The sequence below is a fragment of the Phasianus colchicus genome, chromosome 31, assembly GCF_987193195.1.
Source record: "Phasianus colchicus chromosome 31, bPhaCol1.hap1.1, whole genome shotgun sequence".
NCBI lineage: Eukaryota > Metazoa > Chordata > Aves > Galliformes > Phasianidae > Phasianus > Phasianus colchicus.
The window spans coordinates 2,342,338-2,366,614 of record NC_143466.1 but is presented as its reverse complement, the minus strand read 5'-3'; the positions used below and the strand labels follow the sequence as shown (position 1 = coordinate 2,366,614).

Sequence of the window (24,277 nt, the reverse complement as noted above, 5' to 3'; positions counted from 1 at the left end):
GTGGGAACTCTATGGGGTCAGTATGAACACTATGGGGTCAGTGGGAACCCTATGGGGTCAGTGGGAACCCTATGGGGTCAGTGGGAACCCTATGGGGTCAATAGCAGCCACGGCGACAGCGGTACGGCGCCACCCCATAACGGGGCACGGGGTGTGGGGTCGGGGAAATCCTATAACGTCCATGGGAACCCTATGGGGTCAGTGGGAACCCTATAAAGTCAATGGGAACCCTATAAAGTCAGTGGGAACCCTATGGGGTCAGTGGGAACCCTATGGGGTCAATAGCAGCCACGGCGACAGCGGTACGGCGCCACCCCATAACGGGGCACGGGGGTGTGGGGTCGGGGGAGCCTATGGGGTCAGGGGGAACCCTATGGGATCGATAGGAAGGCTATGGGGTCAGGGGGAACCCTATGGGGTCAGTGAGAAGCCTATGGGGTCATTGGGAATCCTATAACGTCTATGGGAACCCTATGGGGTCAGTGGGAACCCTATGGGGTCAGTGGGAACCCTATAAAGTCAGTGGGAACCCTATGGGGTCAGTGGGAACCCCATAAAGTCAGTGGGAACCCTATGGGCTCAGGGGAAACCCTATAAAGTCAGTAGGAACCCTATGGGCTCAGGGGAAACCCTATAAAGTCAGTAGGAACCCTATGGGGTCAGTGGGAACCCTATAAAGTCCATGGGAACCCTATGGGGTCAGTGGGAATCCTATGGGTTCGGTGGGAACCCTATAAAGTCCATGGGAAACTTATGGGGTCAGTGGGAACCCTATAAAGTCAATGGGAACCCTATGGAGTCAATAGGATTTCTATGGGGTCAGTAGGAATCCTATGGGGTTCTGGGATCCATATGGGATTAATGGGGTCGTGTCAGGTTATGGGATCCGTATGGGATTCTGGGATTCTTATGGGATTAATCTGACCCCATATAGGTTTATGGGATCCTTATAGGATTGATGGGATCCTTATAGGGTTACAGGACCCCAATGGGGTTATGGGAACCATATAGGATGGGTTATGGCATCCTTATAGGGTTACAGGACCCATATAGGATGGGTTATGGGTTCCCTATGGGTTTATGGGTTTCCTATGGGATGAATGGGATCCCTATGGGGTGATGTGACCCTATAGGATCCTTATAGGGTTATGGGATCTCAGTGGGGGTATGGGGCCCATATAGGATGGGTTATGGGATCCCTATGGGATTAATGGGACCCCATATAGACTTATGGGATCTTTTTAGGGTTATGGGGTCCTTATAGGGTTATGGGATCCTTATAGGGTTATGGGGTCCTTATAGGGTTACGGGACCCATATAGGATGGGTTATGGGATCCTTATAGGGTTACGGGTTCCCTATGGGATTAATGGGACCCCAACGGGGTTTATGGGATCCTTATAGGGTTATGGGATCCTTATAGGGTTATGGGGCCCATATAGGCTGGGTTATGGGATCCCTATGGGATTAATGGGATCCCTATGGGTTTATGGGTTCCCTATGGGTTTATGGGACCCCATATAGGCTTATGGGACCCCAGTGGGGTTATGGGATCCTTATAGGGTTATGGGACCCATATAGGATGGGTTATGGGTTCCCTATGGGATTAATGGGATCTTTATGGGTTCCCTATGGGTTTATGGGTTCCCTATGGGATGAATGGGATCCCTATGGGGTGATGTGACCCTATAGGATCCTTATAGGGTTATGGGATCTCAGTGGGGTTATGGGACCCATATAGGATGGGTCATGGGTTCCCTATGGGATTAATGGGTTCCCTATGGGATTAATGGGTTTCCTGTGGGATGAATGGAACCCCATATAGGTTTATGGGATCCTTATAGGGTTATAGGACCCCAATGGGGTTATGGGACCCATATAGGATAGTTTATGGGATCCCTATGGGGTTATGGGTTCCCTATGGGATTAATGGGATCCTTATGGGATTAATGGGACTCCTATGGGGTTAATGGGACCCCAATGGGGTTTATGGGATCCTTATAGGGTTATGGGATCCTTATAGGGTTATGGGATCCTTATAGGGTTATGGGGCCCATATAGGCTGGGTTATGGGATCCCTATGGGGTTATGGGTTCCCTATGGGATTAATGGGATCTTTATGGGTTTATGGGTTTCCTATGGGATGAATGGGTTCCCTATGGGATGAATGGGATCCCTATGGGGTGATGCGACCCTATAGGATCCTTATAGGGTTATGGGATCCCAATGGGGTTATGGGGCCCATATAGGATGGGTTATGGGATCACTATGGGGTTATGGGTTTCCTATGGGATTAATGGGACCCCAATGGGGTTTATGGGATCCTTATAGCGTTATGGGATCCTTATAGGGTTATGGGACCCATATAGGATGGGTTATGGGTTCCCTATGGGATTAATGGGTTCCCTATGGGTTTATGGGTTTCCTATGGGATGAATGGGATCCTTACGGGTTTATGGGATTCCTATGGGATGAATGGGATCCCTTATAGGGTTATGGGATCCTTATAGGGTTACCGGACCCATATAGGATGGGTTATGGGATCCCTATGGGATTAATGGGTTCCCTATGGGATTAATGGGTCCCAATGGGGTTTATGGGATCCTTATAGGGTTATGGGATCCTTATAGGGTTATGGGACCCATATAGGATGGGTTATGGGATCACTATGGGGTTATGGGTTCCCTATGGGATGAATGGGACCCCATGTAGACTTATGGGATCCCAATGGGTTTATGGGATCCTTATAGGGTTATGGGATCCTTATAGGGTTACGGGACCCGTATAGGATGGGTTATGGGTTCCCTATGGGATTAATGGGATCCTTATGGGTTTATGGGTTTCCTATGGGATTAATGGGATCCTTACGGGTTTATGGGTTTCCTATGGGATGAATGGGACCCCATGTAGACTTATGGGATCCCAATGGGGTTATGGGATCCTTATAGGGTTATGGGATCCTTATAGGGTTATGGGGCCCATATAGGCTGGGTTATGGGATCGCTATGGGCTTATGGGTTCCTTATGGGATTAATGGGATCCTTATGGGTTTATGGGTTCCCTATGGGTTTATGGGTTCCCTATGGGATGAATGGGATCCCAATGGGGTGATGCGACCCTATAGGATCCTTATAGGGTTATGGGATCTCAATGGGGTTATGGGGCCCATATAGGATGGGTTATGGGATCCCTATGGGGTTATGGGTTCCCTATGGGATTAATGGGATCCCTATGGGGTTATGGGATCCCTATGGGTTTATGGGATCCCTATGGGTTTATGGGTTCCCTATGGGATTAATGGGTTTCCTGTGGGATGAATGGGACCCCATATAGGTTTATGGGATCCTTATAGGGTTATAGGACCCCAATGGGGTTATGGGACCCATATAGGATAGTTTATGGGATCCCTATGGGGTTATGGGTTCCCTATGGGATTAATGGGATCCTTATGGGATTAATGGGACTCCTATGGGGTTAATGGGACCCCAATGGGGTTATGGGATCCTTATAGGGGTATGGGGCCCATATAGGCTGGGTTATGGGATCCCTATGGGATTAATGGGATCCCTTTGGGTTTATGGGTTCCCTATGGGTTTATGGGTTCCCTATGGTATGAATGGGATCCCAATGGGGTGATGTGACCCTATAGGATCCTTATAGGGTTATGGGATCTCAATGGGGTTACGGGACCCATATAGGATGGGTTATGGGATCCCTATGGGTTTATGGGTTCCCTATGGGATTAATGGGTTCCCTATGGTATGAATGGGATCCCAATGGGGTGATGCGACCCTATAGGATCCTTATAGGGTTATGGGATCTCAATGGGGTTACGGGACCCATATAGGATGGGTTATGGGATCCCTATGGGTTTATGGGTTCCCTATGGGTTTATGGGTTCCCTATGGGATGAATGGGATCCCAATGGGGTGATGCGACCCTATAGGATCCTTATAGGGTTTTTCCCCCCCCCCGCAGACATCTCGGTGTCCCTCCTGTCCGTCATCGTGACGTTTTGTGGGGTCGTCCTCCTCGGGGTTTCCCTCTTCGTGTCCTGGAAGCTGTGCTGGGTGCCGTGGAGGCATAAAGGGGGGGGAGGAGGAGGAGGAGGAGGAGGAAGCCGAAAAACCGCCCCCCCCCTGCACCCCGTCGGGATCCCATATGGAGAAACGGAAAGGGGGGATTTGGGGTCGGAAACCACCCAAGAAAGATCCTATATGGATTTGGGGTCGGGAGCCGAAGGGGCTTTGAGGGTCAGTCAGACGGCGCCCGAACTGCCCATGGAGAGGGAAGGGGGAAGGTAGGGGGGTTATGGGGTTTTTGTGGGGTTTTTGGGGTCTTTTGGGGTTTGGGGGGTTTTATGGGGTTTTTATGGGGTTTTGTGGGGTTTTTATGGGGTTTTGTGGGGTTTTGTGGGGTTTTTGGGGTTCTATGGGGCGCCCGAACTGCCCATGGAGAGGGAAGGGGGAAGGTAGGGGGGTTATGGGGTTTTTGTGGGGTTTTTGGGGGGTTTTATGGGGTTTTTGGGGTCTTTTGGGGTTTTGTGGGGTTTTGTGGGGTTTTTGGGGTTCTATGGGGCGCCCGAACTGCCCATGGAGAGGGAAGGGGGAAGGTAGGGGGGTTATGGGGTTTTTGTGGGGTTTTTGGGGGGTTTTATGGGGTTTTTGGGGTCTTTTGGGGTTTTGTGGGGTTTTGTGGGGTTTTTGGGGTTCTATGGGGCGCCCGAACTGCCCATGGAGAGGGAAGGGGGAAGGTAGGGGGGTTATGGGGTTTTTGTGGGGTTTTTGGGGTCTTTTGGGGTTTGGGGGGTTTTGTGGGGTTTTATGGGGTTTTATGGGGTTTTGGGGCGGTTTGGGGGGCTTTGGAGGGTTGTTACGGGGTCTTATGGGGTTTTATGGGGTCTTATGGGATCTTATGGGGTCTTATGGGGTTCTGTGAGGTTCTGTGGGGTCTTGTGGGGTTTTTATGGGGTCTTATGGGGTTTTATGGGGTTTTATGGGGTTTTTATGGGGTTTTTGGGGTCTTTTGGGGTTTTGTGGGGTTTTGTGGGGTTTTTGGGGTTCTATGGGGCGCCCGAACTGCCCATGGAGAGGGAAGGGGGAAGGTAGGGGGGTTATGGGGTTTTTGTGGGGTTTTTGGGGTCTTTTGGGGTTTGGGGGGTTTTGTGGGGTTTTATGGGGTTTTATGGGGTTTTGGGGCGGTTTGGGGGGCTTTGGAGGGTTGTTACGGGGTCTTATGGGGTTTTATGGGGTCTTATGGGATCTTATGGGGTCTTATGGGGTTCTGTGAGGTTCTGTGGGGTCTTGTGGGGTTTTTATGGGGTCTTATGGGGTTTTATGGGGTTTTATGGGGTTTTTATGGGGTTTTTGGGGTCTTTTGGGGTTTTGTGGGGTTTTGTGGGGTTTTTGGGGTTCTATGGGGCGCCCGAACTGCCCATGGAGAGGGAAGGGGGAAGGTAGGGGGGTTATGGGGTTTTTGTGGGGTTTTTGGGGTCTTTTGGGGTTTGGGGGGTTTTGTGGGGTTTTATGGGGTTTTATGGGGTTTTGGGGCGGTTTGGGGGGCTTTGGAGGGTTGTTACGGGGTCTTATGGGGTTTTATGGGGTCTTATGGGATCTTATGGGGTCTTATGGGGTTCTGTGAGGTTCTGTGGGGTCTTGTGGGGTTTTTATGGGGTCTTATGGGGTTTTGGGGGTCTTTTGGGGTTTTATGGGGTTTTGTGGGGTTTTTTGTGGGGTTTTTGGGGTTCTATGGGGCGCCCGAACTGCCCATGGAGAGGGAAGGGGGAAGGTAGGGGGGTTATGGGGTTTTTATGGGGTTTTTTGGGGGGGGTTATGGGGTTTTGGGGTTTTTATGGGGTTTTGTGGGGTTTTATGGGGTTTTTGGGGTCTTTTGGGGTTTTATGGGGTTTTTGGGGTTCCATGGGCGCCCGAACTGCCCATGGAGAGGGAAGGGGGAAGGTAGGGGGGTTATGGGGTTTTTGTGGGGTTTTGGGGGGTTTTATGGGGTTTTGGGGTTTTATGGGGTTTTATGGGGTTTTGTGGGGTTTTGGGGCGGTTTGGGGGGCTTTGGAGGGTTGTTATGGGGTCTTATGGGGTTTTATGGGGTCTTATGGAATCTTATGGGGTCTTATGGGGTTCTGTGAGGTTCTGTGGGGTCTTGTGGGGTTTTTATAGGGTTTTATGGGGTTTTTATGGGGTCTTATGGGGTTTTTGGGGTCTTTTGGGGTTTTATGGGGTTTTGTGGGGTTTTTTGTGGGGTTTTGGGGGTTCTATGGGGCGCCCGAACTGCCCATGGAGAGGGAAGGGGGAAGGTAGGGGGGCTTATGGGGGTTTTATGGGGTCTTTATGGGGGTTTTGTGGGGTTTTGTGGGGTTTTATGGGGGTCTTATGGGATCATATGGGGTTTTATGAGGTTTTATGGGATCATATGGGGTTTTATGGGGCTTTATGGGGTTGTGGGTTTTTATGGGGTTGTGGGAGGGATTTGGAGTTTATGGGATTCTGCGGTTGTGGGGTTTGATGGGGTTGTGGGGATTTATGGGGTTTTATGGGGGTTTATGGGGTCGTGGGGCTTTATGGGGTCGTGGGGTTTGATGGGGTTTTATGGGGTTTTATGGGGTTGTGGGAGGGATTTGGGGTTTATGGGATTCTGGGGTTGTGGGGCTTGATGGGGTTTTGGGGTTTTATGGGATTCTGGGGTTGTGGGGCTTTATGGGGTTTTGGGGTTTTATGGGGTTTTATGGGATTCTGGGGTTGTGGGGCTTTATGGGGTTTTGGGGTTTGATGGTGTTGTGGGGGGGTTTTATGGGGTCGTGGGGTTTTATGGGGTTGTGGGAGGGATTTGGGTTTATGGGATTCTGGGGTTGTGGGGTTTTTATGGGGTTTTATGGGGGTTTATGGGGTCGTGGGGTTTGATTGGGTCATGGGGTTTTATGGGGTTTTATGGGGCTTTATGGGGTCGTGGGGTTTGATGGGGTTTTATGGGGCTTTATGGGGTTGTGGGGTTTTATGGGGTTTTATGGGGCTTTATGGGGTTGTGGGGTTTTATGGGGTTGTGGGAGGGATTTGGGGTTTATGGGATTCTGGGGTTGTGGGGCTTGATGGGGTTTTGGGGTTTTATGGGGTTTTATGGGATTCTGGGGTTGTGGGGCTTTATGGGGTTTTGGGGTTTGATGGTGTTGTGGGGGGGTTTGATGGGGTCGTGGGGTTTTATGGGATTGTGGGAGGGATTTGGGGTTTATGGGATTCTGGGGTTGTGGGGTTTTTATGGGGTTTTATGGGGGTTTATGGGGTCGTGGGGTTTGATTGGGTCATGGGGTTTTATGGGGTTTTATGGGGCTTTATGGGGTCGTGGGGTTTGATGGGGTTTTATGGGGCTTTATGGGGTTGTGGGGTTTTATGGGGTTTTATGGGGCTTTATGGGGTTGTGGGGTTTTATGGGGTTGTGGGAGGGATTTGGGGTTTATGGGATTCTGGGGTTGTGGGGCTTGATGGGGTTTTGGGGTTTTATGGGGTTTTATGGGATTCTGGGGTTGTTGGGCTTTATGGGGTTTTGGGGTTTGATGGTGTTGTGGGGGGGTTTTATGGGGTCGTGGGGTTTGATGGGGTTGTGGGGGGGATTTGGGTTTATGGGATTCTGGGGTCGTGGGGTTTGATGGGGTTGTGGGGTTTGATGGGGTTTTATGGGGATTTATGGGGTCGTGGGGTTTTATGGGGTCGTGGGTTTTTATGGGGTCATGGGGTTTGATGGGGTCGTGGGGTTTTATGGGGTTGTGAGAGGAATTTGGGGTTTTGGGGTTTTTATGGGGTTGTGGGAGGGATTTGGGTTTATGGGATTCTGGGGTCGTGGGGTTTGATGGGGTTGTGGGGTTTTATGGGGTTGTTGGGGGGATTTGGGGTTTTTGGGTTTTTATGGGGTTGTGGGAGGGATTTGGGTTTATGGGATTCTGGGGTTGTGGGGTTTGATGGGGTTGTGGGGATTTATGGGGTTTTATGGGGGTTTATGGGGTCGTGGGGCTTTATGGGGTCGTGGGGTTTGATGGGGTTTTATGGGGTTTTATGGGGTTGTGGGAGGGATTTGGGGTTTATGGGATTCTGGGGTTGTGGGGCTTGATGGGGTTTTGGGGATTTATGGGATTCTGGGGTTGTGGGGCTTTATGGGGTTTTGGGGTTTTATGGGGTTTTATGGGATTCTGGGGTTGTTGGGCTTTATGGGGTTTTGGGGTTTGATGGTGTTGTGGGGGGGTTTTATGGGGTCGTGGGGTTTTATGGGGTTGTGGGAGGGATTTGGGGTTTATGGGATTCTGGGGTTGTGGGGCTTGATGGGGTTTTGGGGTTTTATGGGGTTTTATGGGATTCTGGGGTTGTTGGGCTTTATGGGGTTTTGGGGTTTGATGGTGTTGTGGTGGGGTTTTATGGGGTTGTGGGGTTTTATGGGGTTGTGGGAGGGATTTGGGGTTTATGGGATTCTGGGGTTGTGGGGCTTGATGGGGTTTTGGGGTTTTATGGGGTTTTATGGGATTCTGGGGTTGTGGGGCTTTATGGGGTTTTGGGGTTTGATGGTGTTGTGGGGGGGTTTTATGGGGTCGTGGGGTTTTATGGGATTGTGGGAGGGATTTGGGGTTTATGGGATTCTGGGGTTGTGGGGTTTTTATGGGGTTTTATGGGGGTTTATGGGGTCGTGGGGTTTGATTGGGTCATGGGGTTTTATGGGGTTTTATGGGGCTTTATGGGGTCGTGGGGTTTGATGGGGTTTTATGGGGCTTTATGGGGTTGTGGGGTTTGATGGGGTTTTATGGGGCTTTATGGGGTTGTGGGGTTTTATGGGGTTGTGGGAGGGATTTGGGGTTTATGGGATTCTGGGGTTGTGGGGCTTGATGGGGTTTTGGGGTTTTATGGGGTTTTATGGGATTCTGGGGTTGTGGGGCTTTATGGGGTTTTGGGGTTTGATGGTGTTGTGGGGGGGTTTTATGGGGTCGTGGGGTTTGATGGGGTTGTGGGGGGGATTTGGGTTTATGGGATTCTGGGGTTGTGGGGTTTGATGGGGTTGTGGGTTTTTATGGGGTTTTATGGGGGTTTATGGGGTCGTGGGGTTTTATGGGGTTTTATGGGGCTTTATGGGGTTGTGGGGTTTGATGGGGTTGTGGGAGGGATTTGGAGTTTATGGGATTCTGCGGTTGTGGGGTTTTATGGGGTCGTGGGTTTTTATGGGGTCGTGGGGTTTGATGGGGTTTTATGGGGCTTTATGGGGTTGTGGGGTTTTATGGGGTTGTGGGAGGGATTTGGGGTTTATGGGATTCTGGGGTTGTGGGGCTTGATGGGGTTTTGGGGTTTTATGGGGTTTTATGGGATTCTGGGGTTGTGGGGCTTTATGGGGTTTTGGGGTTTGATGGTGTTGTGGGGGGGTTTTATGGGGTCGTGGGGTTTGATGGGGTTGTGGGGGGGATTTGGGTTTATGGGATTCTGGGGTCGTGGGGTTTGATGGGGTTGTGGGGTTTGATGGGGTTTTATGGGGATTTATGGGGTCGTGGGTTTTTATGGGGTCATGGGGTTTGATGGGGTCGTGGGGTTTTATGGGGTTGTGAGAGGAATTTGGGGTTTTGGGGTTTTTATGGGGTTGTGGGAGGGATTTGGGTTTATGGGATTCTGGGGTCGTGGGGTTTGATGGGGTTGTGGGGTTTTATGGGGTTGTTGGGGGGATTTGGGGTTTTTGGGTTTTTATGGGGTTGTGGGAGGGATTTGGGTTTATGGGATTCTGGGGTTGTGGGGTTTGATGGGGTTGTGGGGATTTATGGGGTTTTATGGGGGTTTATGGGGTCGTGGGGCTTTATGGGGTCGTGGGGTTTGATGGGGTTTTATGGGGTTTTATGGGGTTGTGGGAGGGATTTGGGGTTTATGGGATTCTGGGGTTGTGGGGCTTGATGGGGTTTTGGGGATTTATGGGATTCTGGGGTTGTGGGGCTTTATGGGGTTTTGGGGTTTTATGGGGTTTTATGGGATTCTGGGGTTGTTGGGCTTTATGGGGTTTTGGGGTTTGATGGTGTTGTGGGGGGGTTTTATGGGGTCGTGGGGTTTTATGGGGTTGTGGGAGGGATTTGGGGTTTATGGGATTCTGGGGTTGTGGGGCTTGATGGGGTTTTGGGGTTTTATGGGGTTTTATGGGTTTCTGGGGTTGTGGGGCTTTATGGGGTTTTGGGGTTTGATGGTGTTGTGGGGGGGTTTTATGGGGTCGTGGGGTTTTATGGGGTTGTGGGGGGGATTTGGGTTTATGGGATTCTGGGGTTGTGGGGTTTGATGGGGTTTTGGGTTTTATGGGGTTGTGGGGTTTGATGGGGTTGTGGGGTGGTTTTATGGGGTCGTGGGGTTTTATGGGGTGGGAGATGGGGGGAAGCTCTGGGCTGGGTTATGGGGTGGGGGGGGGGGGCGCCCTATAAACCCCCTGCCCCACATTTAGCGCCCCAGAACCCCCTCTAAGACCCCCAGAATCCCCCCAAAGACCCCCATAAGCCCCCCAAAACCCCCATAACCCCTCATAGCCCCCCCAAAGCCCCCCATATCCCCCCCAAAGTCCCCCATAAGCCCCTCTAAGACCCCCAAACCACCCCAACCCCCCCCCAAGACCCCCCCTAACCCCCCAATTTCTCCCCCCAGATCCCACCCAGCGAGCAGCCCGGACCCCCCCACCCACAACCCCCAAATAACAACAACAGAAGACCCCCAAAGACCCCCCAAAGACCCCCATAATCCCCCAAAACCCCCATAACCCCCGCATAACCCCCCCCAAAGACCCCCATAACGTCCCCAAAGTCCCCCATTACCCCCCATAACCCCCCCTAAAGAGCCCCCAAAGACCCCCATAAACCCCCCAAGACCCCCCCCTAACCCCCCCAATTTCTCCCCCCAGATCCCACCCAGCAAGCAGCCCGGACCCCCCCACCCACATCCCCCAAATAACAACAACAGAAGACCCCCAGAACCCCCCCAAAGACCCCCAGAACCCCCCCAAAACCCCCAAGACGCCCAGAACCCCCCATAGCCCCCCCCAAGTCCCCCATAATGCCCCCCAAAGGCCCCTATAACCCCCTCTAAGACCCCCAAAACCCCCCTCTAAGACACCCATAACCCCCCAAAACCCCCCCAAGACCCCCCCAAACCCTCCCAATTCCCCCATAACCCCCTCAAGCCCCCCCAAAGACCCCCATAATCCCCCCCAAGCCCCCCCAAAAGTCCCCCAAAAGCCCCCATAACCCCCCCAAGACCCCCAAAACCCCCTCTAAGACTCCCATAACCCCCCCCAAGGAACCCTATAGCCCCCCCCACGCCCCCCATGCCTCCCCCAAGACCCCCAGAACCCCCCATAAGCCACCATAACTCCCCCATAACCCCCCAAAGACCCCAACAACCCCCCATAGCCCCCTTAAGCCCCCCCAAATACCCCCATAACACCCCATAGCCCCTCCCAAAGCCCTCCAAAGACCCCCAAAACCCCCCCAAGACCCCCCCTAACCCCCCAATTTCTCCCCCCAGATCCCACCCAGCGAGCAGCCCGGACCCCCCCACCCACAACCCCCAAATAACAACAACAGAAGACCCCCAGAACCCCCCCAAAGACCCACCCACAACCCCCCCAAAACCCCCAAGACCCCCAGAACCCCCCATAACCCCCCCCAAGACCCCCATAACCCCCCATAGCCCCCCCCAAGACCCCCATAATGCCCCCCAAATGCCCCTATAACCCCCTCTAAGACCCCCAAAACCCCCCTCTAAGACTCCCATAACCCCCCCAAAACCCCCATAATCCCCCCCAAGCCCCCCCAAAGCCCCCCATAACCCCTCATAGCCCCCCCCAAAGACCCCCATAACCCCCCCAAAACCCCCATAACCCCCCATAGCCCCCCGAAAGACCCCCATTACCCCCCATAACCCCCCCCAAGACCCCCGGAACCCCCCCAAAGACCCCCATAATCCCCCCAAGCCCCCTCAAAAGCCCCCCAAAAGCCCCCATAAGCCCCCCAAGACCCCCCCTAACCCCCCCAATTTCTCCCCCCAGATCCCACCCACCGAGCAGCCCGGACCCCCCCACCCACAACCCCCAAATAACAACAACAGAAGACCCCCAGAACCCCCCCAAAGACCCCCAGAACCCCCCCAAGACCCCCATAACCCACCATAGCCCCCCATAGCCCCCACATAACCCCCCCATAACCCCCCAAAGACCCCCAAAGACCCCCCCAAAAACCCCCATAAGCTCCCCCAAGCCCCTCATAACCCCCCCAAGACCCCCGTAACCCCCCATAACTCCCCCATAACCCCCCCAAAGACCCCCAAAGACCCCCGTAACCCTCCATAAGCCCCCCATAGACCCCCCAGAATCCCCCCAAAGACCCCCATAACACCTCATAGCCCCCCCCAAGACCCCCATAACCCCCCAAAACCCCCATAGCCCCCGCAAAGGCCCCTATAACCCCCTCTAAGACCCCCATAACCCCCCCAAAGACCCCCATAACACCCCATAGCCCCTCCCAAAGCCCTCCAAAGACCCCCAAAACCCCCCCAAGACCCCCCCATAACCCCCCCAATTTCTCCCCCCAGATCCCACCCACCGAGCAGCCCGGACCTCCCCACCCACAACCCCCAAATAACAACAACAGAAGACCCCCAGAACCCCCCCAAAGACCCCCAGAACCCCCCATAGCCCCCCCAAAGACCCCCATAACCCCCCCCAAGAGCCCCATAACCCCCATAGCTCTCCCCAAGACCCCCATAACCCCCCCCAAGACCCCTCATAGCCCCCTCTAAGGCCCCCCATAATCCCCACCAAAGACCCCCATACCCCCCAAAAAACCCCCATAACCCCTCATAGCCTCCCCAAAGACCCCCATAACCCCCCCAATTCCCCCATAACCCCCCATAACTCCCCCATAACCCCCCCCAAGACCCCCATTAGCCCCCCATAGCTCTCCCCAAGACCCCCATAACCCCCCCCAAGACCCCCATAACCCCCCAAGGCCCCCCATAACCCCCACCAAAGACCCCCATACCCCCCATAGCCCCCCATAACCCCTCATAGCCCCCCCCAAAGACCCCCATAATCCCCCAAAACCCCCATAACCCCCGCATAACCCCCCCCAAAGACCCCCATAACGTCCCCAAAGTCCCCCATTACCCCCCATAACCCCCCCTAAAGAGCCCCCAAAGACCCCCATAACCCCCCCATAACCCCCATAACCCCCCATAACCCCCCCCAAGACCCCCATTAGCCCCCCATAGCTCTCCCCAAGACCCCCAGAAGCCCCCCAAAGACCCCCAGAAGCCCCCCAAGGCCCCCCATAACCCCCACCAAAGACCCCCATACCCCCCCAAAAACCCCCATGACCCCTCATAGCCCCCCCAAAGACCCCCATAATCCCCCAAGACCCCCATAACCCCCGATAGCCCCCCCCGAGATCCCCAGAAGCCCCCCAAGGCCCCCCATAACCCCCCCCAAAGACCCCCATACCCCCCATAGCCCCCCATAACCCCAAATAGCCCCCCCCAAGATCCCTCATAGCCCCCCCCAAGACCCCCAGAACACCCCCAAAGACCCCCATAACCCCCCAAAGACCGCCATAACCCCCCCAAAACCCCCATAATCCCCCCCAAGCCCCCCCCAAAGCCCCCCAAGACCCCTCATAGCCCCTCCCAAAGACCCCCATAACCCCTCATAACCCTCATAACCCCCCATAACCCCCCATAACCCCCCCAAGACCCCCATACCCCCCCATAACCCCCATAGTCCCCCCCATACCCCCCAAAGCCCCCCATATCCCCCTCTAAGACCCCAATAACCCCCCATAACCCCCCAAAATCCCCATAACCCCCGCATAAGCCCCCCTAAAGACCCCCAAAGATCCCCATAAAACCCCCCAGACCCCCCCCAAGACCCCCCCTAACCCCCCCAATTTCTCCCCCCAGATCCCACCCACCAAGCAGCCCGGACCCCCCCACCCACAACCCCCAAATAACAACAACAGAAGACCCCCATAACCCCCCCAAAGACCCCCATAACCCTCCATAAGCCCCCCATAGACCCCCCAGAATCCCCCCAAAGACCCCCACAACCCCTCATACCCCCCCCAAAGACCCCCATAACCCCCCCAAGACCCCCATAACCCCCCATAGCCCCCCCCAAGACCCCCGTAATGCCCCCCAAAAGCCCCCATAACCCCCCCAAGACCCCCAAAACCCCCCTCTAAGACTCCCATACCCCCCTCAAGCCCCCCAAAGACCCCCATAATCCCCCCCAAACCCGCCCAATTCCCCCATACCCCCCTCAAGCCCCCCAAAGACCCCCATAATCCCCCCCAAGCCCCCCCAAAAGCCCCCCAAAAGCCCCCATAACCCCCCCAAGACCCCCAAAACCCCCCTCTAAGACTCCCATAACCCCCCTAAACCCCCCCCCAAGACCCCCCCAAGACCCCCCCAAACCCGCCCAATTCCCCCATACCCCCCTCAAGCCCCCCCAATAACCCCCCATAAGCCCCCCATAACCCCCCCAAAGACCCCCAAAGACCCCCATAACCCTCCATAAGCCCCCCATAGACCCCCCATAACCCCCCCAAAGACCCCCATAATCCCCCCAAGCCCCCCTAAAAGCCCCCCAAAAGCCCCCATAAGCCCTCCAAGACCCCCCCTAACCCCCCAATTTCTCCCCCCAGATCCCACCCACCGAGCAGCCCGGACCCCCCCACCCACAACCCCCAAATAACAACAACAGAAGACCCCCAGAACCCCCCCAAAGACCCCCATAAGCCCCCATAGCCCCCCCAAAGACCCCCAGTACCCCCCATAACCCCCCCAAGACCCCCATAACCCCCCATAGCCCCCCCCAAGACCCCCATAATGCCCCCCAAATGCCCCTATAACCCCCTCTAAGACCCCCAAAACCCCCCTCTAAGACTCCCATAACCCCCCCAAAACCCCCATAATCCCCCCCAAGCCCCCCCAAAGCCCCCCATAACCCCTCATAGCCCCCCCCAAAGACCCCCATAACCCCCCCAAAACCCCCATAACCCCCCATAGCCCCCCGAAAGACCCCCATTACCCCCCATAACCCCCCCCAAGACCCCCGGAACCCCCCCAAAGACCCCCATAATCCCCCCAAGCCCCCTCAAAAGCCCCCCAAAAGCCCCCATAAGCCCCCCAAGACCCCCCCTAACCCCCCAATTTCTCCCCCCAGATCCCACCCAGCGAGCAGCCCGGACCCCCCCACCCACAACCCCCAAATAACAACAACAGAAGAGCGGCCGGATCCAAGCACATCTTTAGGTCAAATCCAACCGGAATTATATCCCCCAGGCGGGGGGGTCTTAGGGGTTGGGATTGGAGGAATCGGAAACGTTGGGGGGGGGTCGGACCTACGAAACCCCCCCCCCAATTCCGGCGTTACCTGCGGTCGCCTGAGCGTGGCGCTGCGTTATTCCTACGGTAGCGAACAGCTGCTGGTCCGGGTGCTGCGGGCCCGAGATTTGCCCCATAGGGACCCAGATGGGGGGCTGAGCGACCCCTACGTGAAAACCTACCTGCTGCCAGACAGAAAGAAGAAGTTCCAGACCAAGGTGAGCAGCCACACATGGGGGTCTGACCCATAGATGTGGCTCTGCCCCATAGATGCGGCTCTGCCCCATAGATGTGGGTCTGCCCCATAGATGTGGGTCTGACCCATGGATAAGGCTCTGCCCCATGGATAAGGCTCAGCCCCATTCATAAGGCTGGGTCCCGTGGATAAGGCACGACCCCATTGATAAGACAGGGTCCCATTCATAAGGCTTGCCCAATAGAGAGGGCTCTGCCCCATAGATGCAGCTCTGCCCCATAGATGCGGCTCTGCCCCATAGATGTGGACCTGCCCCATAGATAAGGCTTGGCCCCATTCATAAGGCTCTGCCCAATAGAGAGGGCTCTGCCCCATAGATGCAGCTCTGCCCCATAGATGCGGCTCTGCCCCATAGATGTGGACCTGCCCCATAGATAAGGCTTGGCCCCATTCATAAGGCTTGCCCAATAGAGAGGGCTCTGCCCCATAGATACGGCTCTGCCCCATAGATGCGGCTCTGCCCCATAGATGCAGCTCTGCCCCATAGCTGTGCCCCATAGCTGCCCCATAACCCCTACGTCCAAACCTACCTGCTGCCAGACAGAAAGAAGAAGTTCCAGACCAAGGTGAGCAGCCACACATGGGGGTCTGACCCATAGATGTGGCTCTGCCCCATAGATGCGGCTCTGCCCCATAGATGTGGATCTGCCCCATTGATAAGGCTCTGCCCCATTCATAACGCTTGGCCCCATTCGTAATGCTCTGCCCCATAGATACGGCTCTGCCCCATAGACATGGCTCTGCCCAATAGATGCGGCTCTGCCCCATAGATAAGGCTCTGCCCCATAGATGTGGCTCTGCCCCATAGATGCGGCTCTTCCCCATAGATTTGGCTCAGCCCCATAGATGCAGCTCTGCCCCATAGCTGTGCCCCATAGCTGCCCCATAACCCCTACGTCCAAACCTACCTGCTGCCAGACCGAAAGAAGAAGTTCCAGACCAAGGTGAGCAGCCACAGATGTGGGTCTGCCCCATAGATGTGGGTCTGCCCCATAGATGTGGGTCTGCCCCATAGATGTGGGTCTGACCCATGGATAAGGCTCGGCCCCATTCATAAGGCTTGGCCCCATTCATAAGGCTGGGTCCCATTCATAAGGCTTGGCCCCATTCATAAGGCTCTGCCCTATAGATATGGCTCTGCCCCATAGATAGGGCTCAGCCCCATAGATGCGGCTCTGCCCCATTGATAAGGCTCGGCCCCATAGATACGGCTCTGTACATAGATACAGCTCTGCCCCATAGATTTGGCTCAGCCCCATAGATGCAGCTCTGCCCCATAGATGCAGCTCTGCCCCATTGATTTGGCTCTGCCCCATAGATACGGCTCTGCCCCATAGATGCAGCTCTGCCCCATAGCTGTGCCCCATAGCTGCCCCATAACCCCTACGTCCAAACCTACCTGCTGCCAGACCGAAAGAAGAAGTTCCAGACCAAGGTGAGCAGCCACAGATGTGGGTCTGCCCCATAGATGTGGGTCTGCCCCATGGATGTGGGTCTGCCCCATAGATGTGGGTCTGACCCATGGATAAGGCTCAGCCCCATTCATAAGGCTGGGTCCCATTCATAAGGCTTGGCCCCATTCATAAGGCTTGCCCAATAGAGAGGGCTCTGCCCCATAGATGCGGCTCTGCCCCATAGATGTGGATCTGCCCCATTCATGAGGCTTGGCCCCACTGATAAGGCTTGGCCCCATTCATAATGCTCTGCCCTATAGATACGGCTCTGCCCCATAGATACGGCTTGGCCCCATAGATACAGCTCTGCCCCATAGATGCAGCTCTGCCCCATAGATGCAGCTCTGCCCCATAGATGCGGACCTGCCCCCTAGATAAGGCTTGGCCCCCTTCATTAGGCTTGCCCAATAGAGAGGGCTCTGCCCCATAGATGCAGCTCTGCCCCATAGATAAGGCTCTGCCCCATAGATATGACTCTGCCCCATAGATGCGGCTCTGCCCCATAGATAAGGCTCTGCCCCATAGATATGGCTCTGCCCCATAGATACGGCTGTGACCCATAGATCCAGCTCTGCCCCATAGATACGGCTCTGCCCCATAGCTGTGCCCCATAGCTGTGCCCCATAGCTGCCCCATAACCCCTACGTCCAAACCTACCTGCTGCCAGACAGAAAGAAGAAGTTCCAGACCAAGGTGAGCAGCCACAGATGGGGGTCTGCCCCATAGATGTGGGTCTGCCCCATAGATGTGGGTCTGACCCATGGATGTGGGTCTGACCCATGGATAAGGCTCGGCCCCATTCATAAGGCTGGGTCCCATGGATAAGGCTCGGCCCCATTGATAAGACTGGGTCCCATTCATAAGGCTTGCCCCATAGATGCGGCTCTGCCCCATAGATGCGGCTCTGCCCCATAGATAAGGCTTGGCCCCATTCATTAGGCTTGCCCAATAGAGAGGGCTCTGCCCCATAGATACGGCTCTGCCCCATAGATGTGGCTCTGCCCCATAGATGTGGATCTGCCCCATGGATAAGGCTTGGCCCCATAGATAAGGCTTGGCCCCATGGATAAGGCTTGGCGCCATTCATAAGGCTCTGCCCCATAGATTTGGCTCTGCCCCATAGATACGTCTCTGCCCCATAGATGCAGCTCTGCCCCATAGATGCGGCTCTGCCCCATAGATACGGCTCTGCCCCATTCATAAGGCTCTGCCCCATAGATACGGCTGTGCCCCATAGATGCAGCTCTGCCCCATAGATGCAGCTCGGCCCCATAGATGCGGCTCTGCCCCATAGCTGTGCCCCATAGCTGTGCCCCATAGCTGTGCCCCATAGCTGCCCCATAACCCCTTCGTCCAAACCTACCTGCTGCCAGACAGAAAGAAGAAGTTCCAGACCAAGGTGAGCAGCCACAGATGGGGGTCTGCCCCATAGATGTGGGTCTGCCCCATAGATGTGGGTCTGCCCCATAGATTCAGCTCTGCCCCATAGATTTCTCCTCTGCCCCATAGATTTCCCCCCTAACCCACAGCCCCACAGCCCCACCATTCAATCAATGGGGACATGGGGGACAATGGGGATCAATGGGGTCAATGGGGTCAATGGGGTCAATGGGGTCAGAGCGGGACATTGGGGTGAATGGGGGCTTTGGGGTCAATGGGGTCAATGGGGTCAATGGGGGACATTGGGGGTAATGGGGTCAATGGGGTCAATGGGGTCAATGGGGGACATTGGGGGCAATGGGGTCAATGGGGTCAATGGGGGAACATTGGGGTCAATGGGGTCAGTGGGGTCAGTGGGGTCAATGGGGGACAATCAGGGCATTGGGGTCAGTGGGGAACATTGGGGTCAATGGGGTCAGTGGGGTCAATGGGGTCAATGGAGACCTTGGGGACATTTTGGGGTTTTTGGGGTCAGTGGGGACAATGGGGTCAATGGGGGACATTGGGGGTAATGGGTTCAATGGGGTCAATAGGGGACATTGGGGGCAATGGGGTCAGTGGGGTCAATGGGGGACATTGTTGGCATTGGGGGTCAGTGGGGTCAGTGGGGTCAATAGGGGACTTTGGGGTCAATGGGGTCAGTGGGGGACATTGGGGGTAATGGGGTCAGTGGGGTCAATGGGGTCAGTGGGGGTCATTGGGGGTAATGGGGTCAATGGGGTCAGTGGGGGTCATTGGGGGTAATGGGGTCAGTGGGGTCAATGGGGTCAGTGGGGTTAATGGGGTCAATGGGGTCAGTGGGGTCAGAGGGGAACATTGGGGACATTTTGGGATCCTTAGGGTCAGTGGGGTCAATAGGGGACATTGGGGGCAATGGGGGCTTTGGGGTCAGTGGCGTCAATGGGGTCAATGGGGTCAATGGGGGACATTGGGGATAATGGGGTCAATGGGGTCAGAGGGGGACATTGGGGACAATGGGGTCAATGGGGTCAATGGGGTCAATGGGGGACATTGGGGACAATGGGGTCAATGGGGTCAATGGGGGACATTGGGGGCAATGGGTTCAATGGGGTCAGTGGGGTCAGAGGGGAACATTGGGGACATTTTGGGGTCCTTAGGGTCAGTGCGGTCAATAGGGGACATTGGGGGCAATGGGGGCTTTGGGGTCAGTGGCGTCAATGGGGTCAATGGGGGACATTGGGGATAATGGGGTCAATGGGGTCAGAGGGGGACATTGGGGACAATGGGGTCAATGGGGTCAATGGGGGACATTGGGGACAATGGGGTCAATGGGGTCAATGGGGGACATTGGGGGCAATGGGGTCAATGGGGTCAGTGGGGTCAATAGGGGACTTTGGGGTCAATGGGGATCAATGGGGTCAATGGGGGCTTTGGGGTCAGTGGGGTCAGTGGGGTCAATGGGGGACATTGGGGTCAGTGGGGTCAATGGGGTCAATGGGGGACATTGGGGGTAACGGGGTCAATGGGGTCAATGGGGTCAGAGGGGGACATTGGGGTGAATGGGGGCTTTGGGGTCAGTGGGGTCAATGGGGTCAATGGGGGACATTGGGGTCAGTGGGGTCAATGGGGTCAATGGGGGACATTGGGGTCAATGGGGTCAATGGGGTCAATGGGGGACATTGGGGGCAATGGGGTCAATGGGGTCAATGGGAGACATTGGGGTGAATGGGGGCTTTGGGGTCAGTGGGGTCAATAGGGGACATTGGGGGTAATGGGGTCAATGGGGTCAATGGGGGACATTGGGGGTAATGGGGTCAATGGGGTCAATGGGGGACATTGGGGGTAATGGGGTCAGTGGGGTCAATGGGGGACATTGGGGGTAATGGGGTCAGTGGGGTCAATGGGGGACACTGGGGGTAATGGGGACATTGGGGTCAATGGGTTCAGTGGGGTCACAGGGGTTCCTTGGGGTCCTTGGGGTCAATGGGGTCAGTGAGGACATTGGGGTCAGTGGGGAAAATGGGGGACATTGGGGGTAATGGGGTCAATGGGGTCAGAGGGGGACATTGGGGTGAATGGGGGCTTTGGGGTCAGTGGGGTCAGTGGGGTCAGTGGGGTCAATGGGGTTAATGGAGACCTTGGGGGCATTTTGGGGTCGTTGGGGTCAGTGGGGCCAGTGGGGGACATTGGGGGTAATGGGGGCTTTGGGGTCAGTGGGGTCAATGGGGTCAGAGGGGGACATTGGGGACAATGGGGTCAATGGGGTCAGTGGGGTCAGTGGGGTCAATGAAGTCAATGGGGGACATTGAGGGTAATGGGGTCAATGGAGTCAATGGGGTCAATGGAGACCTTGGGGACATTTTGGGGTCGTTGGGGTCAGTGGGGAACATTGGGGTCAATGGGGTCAGTGGGGGCCTTGGGGTCAATGGGGTCAGAGGGGGACATTGAGGTGAATGGGGGCTTTGGGGTCCGTGGGGTCAATGGGGTCAATGGGGTCAATGGAGACCTTGGGGACGTTTTGGGGTCATTGGGGTCAGTGGGGACAATGGGGACATTGGGGTCAGTGGGGTCAATAGGGGACATTGGGGTCAATGGGGTCAATGGGGTCAATGGGGGACATTGGGGGTAATGGGGTCAATGGGGTCAGTGGGGTCAATGGGGGACATTGGGGGCATTGCGGGCTTTGGGGTCAGTGGGGTCAGAAGGGGCCATTGGGGGCAATGGGGTCAATGGAGACCTTGGGGACATTTTGGGGTCCCTGGGGTCATTGGGGGCAATGGGGTCAGTGGGGTCAATGGGGGACATTGGGGGCAATGGGGTCAATGGGGTCAATGGGGTCAGAGGGGGTCATTGGGGTGAATGGGGGCTTTGGGGTCAGTGGGGACAATGGGGACCTTGGGGGTAATGGGGACATTGGGGTCAGTGGGGTCAATGGGGGACATTGGGGACATTGGGGTCAATGGGGGTCAATGGGGTCAATGGGGTCACTAGGGGCATTGGGATGAATGGGATTTGTATCAATGGGGGCCATTGGGGGCCAGAGTGGTGAATGGGCGCTGCTGGAAGCTTGGTTCCCACGCTCCCCCATTGATGGCCGCGTTAATTCCCACGCCTCCATTGATGGCTGCATTGCTTCCCACGCCCCCCATTGATGACTCTGGTGCTTCCCACGCTCTCCATTGATGGCTTCATTGTTTCCCACATCCCCATTGATGGCTGCATTGCTTCCCACGCTCCCCATTCATGGTCACAATGTTTCCCACACCCCCCATTGATGGCTGCATTCTTCACCCCCCCCCCCCATTGATGGCTGCATTGTTTCCCACGCACCCCATGCTGGTTCCCACGCCCCCCCATTGATGGCCACAGTGTTTCCCACCCCCGCCATTGATGGCTGCATTGTTTCCCACGCACCCCATTGATGGCTGCATTGTTTCCCACACACCCCATGCTGGTTCCCACACCCCCCATTGATGGCTTCATTGTTTCCCACGCCTCCATTGATGGCTGCATTGTTTCCCACACACCCCGTGCTGGTTCCCACGCTCCCCATTGATGGCTGCATTGTTTCCCACACCTCCCCCATTGATGGCCACAATGTTTCCCACACCCCCCATTCATGGCTGCATTGTTTCCCACACCCCCCATTGATGGCTGCATTGTTTCCCACACACTCCATGGTGTTTCCCACGCCCTCCATTGATTGCTGCATTTTTTCCCACGCCTCCATTGATGGCTGCATTGTTTCCCACACCTCCCCCATTGATGGCCACAACGTTTCCCACACACCCCATGTTGGTTCCCACGCCTCCATTGATGGCTGCATTGTTTCCCACGCACCCCATGCTGGTTCCCATGCCCCCCATTGATGGCTGCATTGTTTCCCACGCTCCCCATTGATGGCCACAACGTTTCCCACACACCCCATGTTGTTTTCCACACCTCCCATTGATGGCTGCATTCTTCCCCCCCCCCCCCCGCCATTGATGGCTGCATTGTTTCCCACACACCCTGTGCTGGTTCCCACGCCCCCCATTGATGGCTGCATTGTTTCCCACGCCTCCATTGATGGCTGCCTTGTTTCCCACACACCCCATGTTGGTTCCCACGCCCCCCATTGATGGCCACAGTGTTTCCCACGCTCCCCCATTGATGGCTGCATTGTTTCCCACGCCTCCATTGATGGCTGCATTGTTTCCCAAACACCTCATGGTGGTTCCCACACTCCCCATTGATGGCCACATTGTTTCCCACAGCCCCCATTGATGGCTGCATTCTTCCCCCTCTCCCCCCCCATTGACGGCCACAATGTTTCCCACGCCCCCCCCATTGACGGCCACAATGTTTCCCACGCACCCCATTCATGGCTGCATTCTTTCCCACCCCCCTCCCCCATTGATGTCTGCATTGTTTCCCACACCCCCCATTGATGGCTGTGGAGATTCCCACACCCCCCATTGATGGCTGCATGCCCCATTGACGGCCACGTTGGTTCCCATGCCCCCCATTGATGCCTGTGGTGATTCCCACACCTCCCCCATTCATGCCATGCCCCCCATTGACGGTTGTGTTGGTTTCCATGCCCCCCATTGATGCCTGTTTTGGACCCCATGCCCCCCATTGATGCCTGTGGAGATTCCCACGCCCCCCATTGATGCCTGTGTTTGTTCCCACACCCGCCATTGACGGCCATTTTGGTTCCCATGCCCCCCATTGATACCTGTGGTTATTCCCACGCCCCTCATTGATGCCTGTGGAGATTCCCACACCCCCCATTGATGCCTCTGGTGATTCCCACACCCTCCATTGATGGCTGTGGTGGTTTTCACACCCCCCACTGATGCATGTGGTGACTCCGACAACCCCCATTGATGCCACGTCCCCCATTGATATCTGTGGTGGTTCCCACGCCCCCCATTGATGGTTGTGTTGGTTCCCATGCCCCCCATTGATATCTGTGGTGGTTCCCACGCCCCCCATTGACAGCTACATTGGTTCCCACGCCCCCCATTGATGCATGTGGTGATTCCCACACCCCCCCCCCCATTGATGCCACATCCCCCATTGATGCCTGTGGTTGTTCCCACGCCCCCCATTGATGCCTGTTTTGGATCCCACGCCCCCCCACTGATCCCTGTGGTTTTTTCCACGCTCCCCATTGACGGCCATTTTGATTCCCACGCCCCCCATTGACGATTCCGGTGATTCCCACGCCCCCATTGGCGGCCATGTTGGTTCCCACGCCCCCCATTGACGATTCCGGTGATTCCCACGCCCCCATTGGCGGCCATGTTGGTTCCCACGCCCCCCATTGACGATTCCGGTGATTCCCACGCCCCCATTGGCGGCCATGTTGGTTCCCACGCCCCCCATTGACGATTCCGGTGATTCCCACGCCCCCATTGGCGGCCATGTTGGTTCCCACGCCCCCCATTGATGATTCCGGTGATTCCCACGCCCCCATTGATGGCCATGTTGGTTCCCACGCCCCCCATTGATGATTCCGGTGATTCCCACGCCCCCATTGGCGGCCATGTTGGTTCCCACGCCCCCCATTGATGATTCCGGTGATTCCCACACCCCCCCATTGGCGGCCATGTTGGTTCCCACGCCCCCCATTGATGATTCCGGTGATTCCCACACCCCCCCATTGATGGCTCTGGTGGTTCCCACGCCCCCCATTGATGATTCCAGTGATTCCCACGCCCCCATTGGTGGCCATGTTGGTTCCCACGCCCCCCATTGATGCCTGTGGTTGTTCCCACGCCCCCCATTGATGGTTGTGTTGGT

The 24,277-nt window shown here is 55.9% G+C and overlaps 1 protein-coding gene across 1 annotated transcript in view; it reads left to right on the top strand.

Moving 5' to 3' along the window:
• Nucleotides 1-24,277, top strand: part of SYT3 (synaptotagmin 3) — a 62,856-nt gene that overhangs the window by 6,394 nt on the left and 32,185 nt on the right. The window contains exons 3-4 of the mRNA XM_090127614.1: nt 3,978-4,299; nt 15,216-15,594. Coding sequence (XP_089983740.1) covers nt 3,978-4,299; nt 15,216-15,594 — 701 coding nt within the window. The remainder of the gene's footprint in view (nt 1-3,977; nt 4,300-15,215; nt 15,595-24,277) is intronic.